Source organism: Loxodonta africana, chromosome 7 (genome assembly GCF_030014295.1).
Source record: "Loxodonta africana isolate mLoxAfr1 chromosome 7, mLoxAfr1.hap2, whole genome shotgun sequence".
Classification (NCBI taxonomy): Eukaryota; Metazoa; Chordata; class Mammalia; order Proboscidea; family Elephantidae; genus Loxodonta; species Loxodonta africana.
The window spans coordinates 17,930,640-17,942,005 of record NC_087348.1 but is presented as its reverse complement, the minus strand read 5'-3'; the positions used below and the strand labels follow the sequence as shown (position 1 = coordinate 17,942,005).

Sequence of the window (11,366 nt, the reverse complement as noted above, 5' to 3'; positions counted from 1 at the left end):
GCTGCACAGAGCCTAGGTAGGAGGGAGAAGGAAAAGGGAGAAGTGGAAAGACAAAGAAAAATAAAAAATATATTGCAGAGGAAGCCAAACTGTGTGGGTGATGCAGACCAGGGGAGGCAATGTAGCAGAGGCTTTCCAGCCAAGCAGTACAGCACAGACTGCCAAGAAGGGGGAGGGGTGGTGCATGATGCTAGGTGGGTGAGAGAAAGGAAAGGAAGGAAGAAAGAGAGAAGAAACAACAACAAAAAAGAAACAAAAACAAACAAGCAAAAAATAAATGAAATGGTGCTGAGTGAGTTGGTTGGTGATGGTGCAGACGTGGGGAGACATAGCACCAATGACTCTCCAGCTGAAAGGTGGAGTGGAAAATTGTGTATCCCTGGCTATTGGGTGCTCTGTCTCCTGTTGGGAGCTCTTTGAAGTTGTTTTCCCTTACTCCCTGTCTGCATTCCTTGGTGGCTGTAGTTCAAGATATTAAATCTATGCCATGTTAGTTGGTAGGAAACGTCCTTTCTGTAGCTCTCCTTGTTATCTGTTCTCTGTCAGTTTTTTATTCCATTTGGTGGTTGATCAGCTTCTTTATTCCTTCATTTGATGCTAAGGGCCCCAAGATTGATATTTTTATCTATTTTACTTAGTTTTTTTGGGTCTTTGCTGCAGAGGAATAGCCCCACGTTAGCTTCACCTCCGTGGTTTTCATTTGAATTTTCTTAATGTCTAATGCCAACCACTAAGGCCAAGGATGAAGAAATTGAAGATTTTTACCAGCTTCTGCGGTGTGAGATTGGTGGAACATGCAATTAGGATGCATTGATAATTACTGGTGATTGGAATGCGAAAGTTGGAAACAAAGGAGAAGGATTGGCAGTTGGAAAATATGGTCTTTGTGAGAGAAATGATGCCAGAGATTGCATGATTGAATTTTGCAAGACCAATGACTTCTTCATTGCAAATACCTTTTTTCACCAACATAAACGGCAGCTATAGACGTGGACCTCACCAGAGAGAATACACAGGAATCAAATTGACTACATCTGTGGAAACAGATGATGGAAAAGCTCAGTATCATCAGTCAGAACAAGGCCAGGGGCCAACTGTGGAACAGACCAACAATTGCTCATCTGCAAGTTCAAGTCGAAACTGAAGAAAATTAGAACAAGTCCACGAGAGCCAAAGTATGACCTTGAGTATATTCCACTTGAATTTAGAGACCATCTCAAGAATAGATTTGAGGTATTAAACACTGATGGATGAAGACCAGTCTAGTGGTGGAATGACATCAAGGACATCATACATGAAGAAAGCAAGAGGTGAGTAAAAAGAGAGAAAATACCAAAATGGATGTCAGAAAAGGCTCTGAAACTAGCTCTCAAATGTTGAGCAGCTAAAGCAAAAGGAAGAAATGATGACGTAAAAGAGCTGAACAGAAGATTTCAAAGGGCTACTCAAGAATTCAAAGTAAAGTGTTATAAAGACATGTGCAAAGAGCTGGAGATAGAAAAATAAAGAGAAAGAACACACTTAGCATTTCTCAAGCTGAAAGAACTGAAGAAAAAATTCATCTCAAGTTGCAATATTGAAGGATTCTATGGGGAAAATACTAAGTGATGCAGGAAGCATCAAAAGAAGACAAAAAGAATACACAGCCCTTTTACCACAAAGAACTGGCCGACCTTCAACCATTTCAAGAGGTAGCATATGATTAGGAACTGATGGTACTGAAGGAAGAAGTCCAAGCTGCACTGAAGGCACTGGCAAAAAACAAGGCTCCAGGAATTGACTGAATATCAATTGAGAAGTTTCAACAAACAAATGCAATGTTGGAAGTGCTCACTCATCTATGCAAAGAGATTAGGAAGACGGCTACCTGGCCAATCAACTGGAAGAGACCCATATTTATGCCTATTCCCAAGACGGATGATCCAACCAAATGTGAAGTTATCAAACAATATCATTAATATCACATGCAAGCAAAATTTTGCTGAAGATCATTCAAAATTGGCTGCAGCAGTATTTCAACAGGGAACTGTCAGAAATTCAGGCGGCATTTAGAATAGAATGTAGAACAAGGGATGTCATTGCTGATGTCAGACGGATCCTGGCTAAAAGCAGAGAATACCACAAAGACGTTTACCTGTGTTTTATTGACTTTGCAAAGGCATTTGACTGTATGGATCATAACAAATTATGGATAACATTGCAAGGAATGGGAACTTCAGAACACTTAATTGTGCTCATAAGGAACCTGTACATAAACCAGGAGGCAGTTGTTCAGACAGAACAAGGGGATATTGTGTGGTTTAAAGTCAGGAAAAGTGTGCATCAGGGTTGTATCCTTTCACCATACTTATTAAATCTGTATGCTGAGCAATTAATCTGAGAAGATGGACTATATGAAGGTTAATGTGGCATGAGGATTCGAGAAAGGCTCATTAACAACCTGCGACATGAAGATGACACAACCTTGCTTGCTGAAAGTGCAGAGGACTTAAAGCACTTACTGATCAAAGATCAAAGACCACAGCCCTCAGTATGCATTACACCTCAACATAAAGGAAATAAAACCCCTCACAACTGGACCAATGAGCAACATCATGATAAATGGAGAAAAGATTGAAGTTGTCAAGGATTTCATTTTACTTGGGTCCACAATCAACACCCATGGAAGCAGCTGTCAAGAAATCAAAAGACACATTGCATTGGGTAAATCTGCTGCAAAAGACCTCTTTAAAGTGTTGAAAAGCAAAATGTCACCTGACCCAAGTCATGGAATTTTCAATCGCATCATATACATGCAAAAACTGGACAGTGAATAAGGAAGACTGAAGAAGAATTGACACATTTGAATTGTGGTGTTGGCAAGGAATATTGAATATACAATGTACTGCCAAAAGAATGAACAAATCTGTCTTGGAAGAAGTACAACCAGAATGCTCCTTAAAAGCAAGGATAGTGAGACTACGTCTTACATACTTTGGACATGTCTGGAGGGATCAGTTACTGGAGGAGGACACCATGCATGATAAAGTACAGGTTAACAAAAAAGGGGAGGATCCTCAACTGACTCGATGGCACCTAACAACAACAACAACATCTAACTATGAAGCCTGGTGGTCAATGGTTAACTCCTTGGCTGGTAACCAAAGTGTTGGTGATTTGAACCAATCAGCCAGTCTGTGGGAGAGAGATGTAGCAGTCTGCTTCTGTAAAGATTACAGCTTTGGAAACCCTATGGGGCAGTTCTACTCTGTCCTATAGGGTCACTATGAGTCAGAATTAGGTCAATGGCACCTAACAAAACTGACATTTACGTATTCTTGATATTTCATATAAGTGGTATCATACAATGTTTGTGTTTTTGTGACTAACTTATTTCACTCGTGTTTGCAAGATTCACCCATGTTGTAGCATGTATCATGTATCAGGTCTTAATTTCTCTTTATGATTAATATACCACTAAATGGATATACCACATTTTGTTTACCCAATCTGCTGTTAATGGACATTTAGGTTGTTTCTACCTTATGACTACTGTGAATAATACTGCATTGAACATTGGTATATAAGTATCTGTTTGCATTCTTGATTTCAATTCTTTTGGTTATATACCTAGGAGTAGAATTGCTGAATCATATAGTAATTCTTTATTTAATTTTTTGAGGAACTCCACAGCAATGGTACCACTCCACAAGCCGAGCAGAACGGATGAAGATTCCAATTTCTTCACATTCTTGCCAATACTTGTTTGTTTGTTTTCTAAATATATAGTGAGTGTGTAGTGATAGCTCGTTGTTGTTTTTTGTTTGTTTTTGTCTTTGTTTTTTTTGGCAACAGCTTTATTGAGATACAATTCACATACCACATAATTCATCCATTTAAAGTATACAATACAATGGGTTTTAGCATACTTACAGCACTGTGTTACCATCACCACCATTAATTTTAGGACATTTTCATCACCTCAAAAAGAATCCCCGTACCATTAACTATCACCCACCAACCTCCATCCTCCCCAACCCTAAGAAATCATTATCTACTTTCCATCTCTATAGATTTGCCTGTTTTGGACATTTCACGTAAATGGAACCATATAATATGTGATCTTTTGTGAATGGCTTCTTTCACTTAGCAATCGTTTTAAAATTTATCCATGTTGTACCATGTATCACTACTTCATTCCTTTTTATGGCTGAGTAATATTCCATTGGAGCCATGGTGGCACAGTGGTTAAGAGCTCGGGTGTTAACCAAAAGGTTGGCAGTTTGAATACACCAGCCACTCCTTGAAAACACTATGGGGCAGTTCTACTCTGCCCTATACGGTTCCTGTGAGTGGAATTGACTTGATGGCAACAAGTTTGGTTTCGTTTTTGGAATATTCCATTGTTTGTATGTACATTGTACATTTTTATATGTACATTTTGTTTATCCATTCATCAGTCAATGGACATTTTGGGGGTTGTTTTCAGTTTCTGGCTATGATGAATAATGCTGCTACAAACATCTACGTACAAGTTTCGGTATGAACATATGTTTTTGTTTCTCTTGGATGTATATCTAGGGGTTAAACTACAGAATGAAATGGTAATTCTATGTTTAACTTTTTAAGGAACTGCTGAGTGCTCAATGTTGTTAATTTGCACATCCTGTTTACTAATGACGTTGAGCATCTTTCATGTGATTGTTGGCCATTTGTATTTCTTCTTTGGTGAAATGTTTATTCAAGTCTTTAACCCATTTTTTGATTGGGTTGTTTGTTTTTGTGTTGTTAAGTTGTAGGAGTTTTTAAAAAAGATATGTATTATGGACATTAAACCCTTATCAGATATATAGTTCCCAAAATCTGTAGGTTGCCTCCTTATTTGTTAATAAAGTCCTTTGATGAACAAAAGTTTTTAATTTTGCTGAGGTCCTATTTATCTATTTTATCCTTTGTTGCTTGTGCTTTTGGTGTCATCTCTAGAAATGTATTGCTAAAAGCTAAGTCAAGAAGTCCTGAAGCAGTACTCCATGTTTTCTTCTAAGAGTTTTATGGTTTTAGTTCTTACATTTATTTTCTTGATCCATTTTAATTTTCATATATGGTGTGAGTTATGAGTCCAGCTTCATTTTTATGTGTGTGGAAACCCAGTTGTTTCAGCACCATTTATTAAAAAAACTATTCTTTCTCTATTGAATGGACTTAGCACTCACAAAAAATCAATGTATGGGTTTACTTCTGAACTCTAAATTCTATTTCTTTGGTCAACGTGTCTGTCATTATACCAGTACCAGACTGTTTTGATTACTGTAGCATTATATTATGTTTTGAAATCGGGAAGTGTAGTCCTGCTTTGTTCTTCTTTGTCACTATGGATATTCAGTGCCCTTTGCACATTCATATAAATTTGAGGGTTGGATTTTCCATTTCCGCAAACGAAGCTGTTGGAATTTTAATGGAGATTGCATCGAATCTACACATTGCTTTGGGTAATTTTGACATCTTAACAATAAGATGCAGTGTTAGGTAAGAGGGATGGGGAAAGGGGGAGTCATTTCTTGGGGGCACTGAAATTCTGTTAAGAGTGGCAAAAATTTTGAAAACGGAAAGTGGTGATGGTTTCACTTGATGAACATAATTAATGTCACTAAATTATACATGTGAAAATGTTGAAACAGTGAATGTTTTGTTATATATGTATTTTACAACAATAAAACAGTTTAAAATAGACGATCTAAATTGATCTATAACAATAAAAAGATAGAATTAATAATTTATGAATTTCCCTCCAAGAAAAGCTCAGGCTTCATTGGTAAATTCTACCCAATACTGAAAAAAAGAATTAATACCAATCATTGACAAACTCTTCTAGAAAACATTCCTTCACTTATTCTGAGGCCAGCATTACTCTGGAACCAAAACCAGACAAATACATTACAAGAAAACTACAGACAATATTCCATAAAAATATGTATGCAAAATTCCTTAAAATATACTATGAAGCAGAATACAGAAACATAGGAAAAAGGATTACATACACCCAGTGCCAGTGCCGTTGAGTCGATTCCAACTCATAGCGAACATAACAAAATGACATTTAATCCAATAACGTTAGGTTGGTTTATCATCAAAAAATCCAATTCAAGTTATAGACCATATTAGTAGCATGAAGGACAGAAACCATATGATAGTCTCAATAGGTGCAGAAAACTCATTTAGCAAAATCCAACACCCATTTATGATTAGAAACTTTCAGGGAACTAGGAATAGAAGGGAGCTTCCTCAACATTATAAAGGGCATCTATGAAAAAACCTTCATATAGCATCACATTAGATGGTGAAAGACTGAATGTTTTCTTATTAAGACCGTGAATAAGATAAGGATGTTCATTATCATCAATTCTAGTCAACATTTCACTGGAGGTTCTAGCTAGGGAAATTAGTCAAGAAAAAGCAGGCACCCAGATAGGAAAGGTAGAAGTAAATTATCTCAATTCAGAGATGCATGGTCTTCTATACAGAAAACCTCAAAGAATTCACTAAAAATATATTAGAACACACACAATTCAGGAAGATTAATACTAGATAAATACGCAAAAATAAATCAATTGAATTTTTATACACTACCAGTGAATAAGCCAAAAATGAAATAAATCCATTTAGAATAGCGTCCAAAGGAATAAACTGCTTAGAAATAAGTTTACCAAAAGAAGTGTAAGAATTGAAGTCAGCATGGATCAGGCCTTAATCAATGCACTGGGGATAAAGTTGTTAATAAAGCAGGCAAATCCAGTGCTCTTGTGGAGTTTACATTCTATTTAGAGAAGATTGATGAACAGATGAACACATAAGTACTACTAATAATAGTTGAGTAACGGTCAGGACAGACATATTGCCTTGGGAAAATCTACTGCAAAAGACCTTTTTGAAGTGTTAAAAAGCAAAGATGTCACTTCAAGGACTAAGGTGCACCTGACCCAAGTCATGATATTTTCAGCCACCTTATATGCATGTGAAAGCTAGACAATGAATAAGGAAGATTGAAGAAGAGTTGAAACATTTGAATTATGGTGTTGGAGAAGAATATGGACTCCCAGAAGAATGAACAATTCTGTCTTGGAAGAAGTACAGCTGCTGGAATGCTCCTTGGAAATGTGGATGACCAGACTTTGTCTCACATACCTTGGAGATGTTATCAGGTGGGACTAGTCCCTGGGGAAGGACATCATGCTTGGAAAATCAGAGGGCCAGTGAAGAAGAGGAAGACCCTCATGAGATGGATTGACACTGTGGCTGCCACGACAGGCTCAAGCATAACAATGATTGTGAGGATGGTACAGAACAGGGCAATGTTTTATTCTGTTGTACATAGGGTAGCTGTGAGTCGGAACCTACTTGATGGCAACTAACAACACTTAATAATGATCAGAATTATGAAGAATAAAGTGGGAAAGAGACAATGTCCAGCAAGAACTGAGGACACTGTGATACGGTAACATTTAAACAGAAACTTGAAGGGAGAGAAGGAACATTTCAAGCAGAAGGAACAGTAAGTAAAAAGCCCGGTGGCAACAGCATTCTTACGAGTTGTTTATCGACGTGGTTAAGTTGCACAGACCAAGTCATTTTGTGAAAATCAGCATTATGCAAAAGTGGAGGATGATCACGTCAGATCACAAAATGGAGAATAAGTACATCATTACATAACTGCCAAATTACATCATCTCGTACCTGCCACACAACTGAGAATCATAGCCCAGCCAAGCTGACACATAACCTTAACCATCATAGCCAGCTTTACACTCACCTCACACCTGGGCATATGTTACTGCCAGAAGTACGTAGCTAATGCCCAACACAGTGAGATAGTAGACTTTTTACTATTGTCTTAAGTGTGAAATATTGGATAACAGGATAGTCAATAAGTTAAGATAAGATGTGGCAAGGAAATCACTATGAATATAGTGAGATGAATGAGCAGGAGAATAAGAGATGCTGTAGCTCACCCAGAACTAAGGTATCCATGAATAAGTAACATTATCCGTTTCATATCATTTCCAATATGAAAAATGCTTAACATCATCATTTATCATTAGTCTCAGTGGTCTTTAATTTTTTTTATGTTTTTCAAAATGTGAAGGGTTGGTGGCCATATACAGATAAACTGGAAAATGTCCATATTATTGATATCCTTTTTTTGTACAATGAACTTTTTTCTTTTGAAAATCACCATATGACCACACTGTTTCTGTCAAAGCATTTAGTGAAGACAGAGATATTAGTTCTGTTAAGACGCTATACTTATATAAGAACAAAAAAACCTATTGCTGTTGAGTCGATTCTGACTCATAGCAACTCCACAGGATAGAGTAAACTGCCCCATAGGGTTTCCAATAGGCTTTCAAACTGCTGACCTTTTGGTTAGCAGCTGTAGCTTTTAACCACTGTGCCACCATGGCTTCAGTATACTTAGATACCTCTAGGTAAATTATAGTAACAGAAAGCAAACACCTTCATTAAGAAATCTATATCATCTTTTTCTTCACTTTGGACTCAAAATTGTTTTTTTCAACTAGAGAAAAAAAAGTTTAGACACGAATTTGTATTCTGATATCCTGACTGGTTATTTTAATTTCTTTTATTAAAAACTAGCCATTCTACTGACTTCATTAGCAAACTCCTATTCTTGTGTGTAAGTGCACAATAAGGTCCTTGCATATGCTTCTATCCATGGAGTTGTGTGTGCCTTGTTTGACATATATGCTTGCACTGGCGTATGGTAAAGAACATGTGAATAAATCAAATACCATTAAAAAGGTTTTTTGAAAATCAAAACCCTAATATTCTTAAGTCCCATTGAGCCATTCTCATTATGTATTACATTTCAGAGCATAATATTTTCTTTTTTTCTAGGCAACAAACTTTTGAGGAGGAAAGTATACCACCTTAGGAATCTAAGTGCAGTGTGGGCTTTGAAATGTGAACCATTGCACAGAGAAATCTAACAAGAATGAAACTTGATTGCTGTGAATCCTACAATATTAAAAGGCTAAGCCAAGAGACAATTTTGCCATCTCAACAACCTTTCTGAATGCACTCTTGACCTCCTTGTTCTTCAGGCTATAGATTAGAGGGTTCAGCAAGGGGATGACCATAGTATAGAACACAGACACCATTTTGTCTGTGCTCATGGAATGACTGGAGCTGGGCTGTAGATACATGAAGGTGCCTGTCCCATAGAGTATGGAGACTACAGTGAGGTGGGAACCACAGGTGGATAAGGCCTTCCGGTATCCCTCAGCCGAGTGTATTTTTAGGATGGTGATTAATATGAACAGGTAGGAAAGGAAGATAACCAGAAGAGCAAAAAAGATATTGAAGCTTGCAGCAAAAATAAGAACCATCTCACTAACATGTCTATCAGAGCAAGAGAGAACCATGACAGCTGGAGGATCACAGAAAAAGTGCTGGACCACATTGGGCATACAGAAAGAAAGACTGAAGGTGTTTCCAATGTGGATGGAGGCATTCAGTAAAGCACCAACATAGGAACCTAGAACCAGACGGGCACACAGTTCTGTAGTCATGGTGGTGGTGTAATGTAGGGGTTTACACACTGCTGCGTAGCGGTCATAGGCCATTGAGGCCAACAGGAAATTTTCCACAGTAGCAAATACTACAAAAAAGAACATCTGAGTAGCACATGCATTGTAGGAGATGACATTGTTTCCTGTAAGGAACCCAGCCAACACTGTGGGAGTGACAGTTGAGGAGTAACAAATGTCCACCAGAGACAAGTTACTGAGGAAAAAGTACATGGGAGTGTGGAGGCGAGAGTCCAACAAAATCAACCCAATCATCCCCAGGTTCCCAAGCACACTGATGAGGTAAAGGAGAGTGAACAGCATAAAGAAGAGGACCTGCAGCTCTGGGGTATTGCTTAGTCCTAGCAGGATAAACAGAATGACTTCTGTACTGTTCTCCATTGATGTTACTTAGGAATCAAGAGATGTCCTGTATCAATGACAAATAAAAGAACAAAGTGTTAAACACAGAAAAGAGATTGAAATGAAATTGAAATATATAAATACCACGGGCATTATTTTGTTATGGCAATATTTTGTATTTCGAAAATCTGCATACATAAATTATGGGCTTGACAATGAAATTTAGTGCACAAATTATCTATATAGTTACTAACTGTTGAAACTGAAGTATTTTCATGGAACGTCTCCCTGACTTTTAAATTTTATAAATTTTTAAAGTGAGCTGTAGAAAAGTCATAACTTGGCCAACATGACATGTCATAAGTGACATGATTTGCCATCTCAGTTTTCCTGAGCTTAGTGAAAAATTATACTTTTATATAGTTCATGTGCCAGACACTGCTGTAGACATTTTATGTACATATCCATTTATTCCTTCCAACAACCATATGAGGTTCATTAGTTCATACCTCGAAACTTATTCATGTTAACAGAAGTACCCACACACCCACCACTGCTCTCAAGTCGATTCCGACTCATAGTGACCCTATAGGACAGAGTAGAACTGTCCCATAGTTTCCAAAGAGCTCCTGGTGGATTCGAACTGCCAATCTTCTGGTTAGCAGCTGTTGCACTTAACCACTAACAGAAGTAGTAAGTGGCAAAGCCAAGCTTAGAAATCAGGTAAGGTGTTCCCAAATCCAGTGATCTTAACTGAATTTAAGTAAAATTGAATTTAAATCAATTTAAAATTACTCATTTGCTCCATTGGTCCAAACTCAATGTTTTTGGATACACAGTGAAGTAATTGAGAGATATAGATAGATAGATATAGTGGTGTACCTGTAGCAGTAAGGGCATGTAAAATCAGCAAAGGCAATTTTGAAGGGAAACTTATGCATCCAGTATAGAGTTGGGTTTGGGAAGGGGTGCATATGCATTCAAATATCAGCCCCAGTATATATTTTCTAGGAGTCGTTGTGCCCCTAATTCTCCTGTGCCTCCTTTTTTCCATCTGCAAAATAAAGATAGTAATGAGACTTTCTTCAAGGTATTATTGTGAGAATTAAAAGAGATAATGCGTAATGACAATGAGTAAAATCAGGTGTGTAGTACAGCGGATTAATGTTAGGTGCTAGGTATGACATTAGGTATAATGTTAGGGTTGAATGATGACCTCTGTGTTGCTTTTGAGAAAGGTGAGTGGTGACATGCAGGGATTTAAAGTATGGGTGAGTTTTCAACAGCTGGTAGCCTCACTTGTCTGCTTGTCTTTCTTTATATCCCGGGTTCACTGAGATATTCTGTGTCGCCTAGTGTTTCTCAGTGTCCTCTATCCCATATGAGTAATTGTGCCAACCGTTCCACATGAGCCATTCTTTTGCTTAATTTCTTCCTTGA

At 37.6% G+C, this 11,366-nt stretch overlaps 1 protein-coding gene across 1 annotated transcript; it reads right to left on the bottom strand.

Moving 5' to 3' along the window:
* Positions 1–9,020: 9,020 nt before the first annotated feature.
* LOC100664034 (olfactory receptor 5B3-like) lies at positions 9,021–10,466 on the bottom strand. The gene has a single exon (XM_003421409.3). The coding sequence runs from the start codon at positions 9,963–9,965 to the stop codon at positions 9,021–9,023; it is 945 nt and encodes a 314-aa protein (XP_003421457.2). The 5' UTR covers positions 9,966–10,466.
* Between the last annotated feature and the right edge of the window lie 900 nt (positions 10,467–11,366).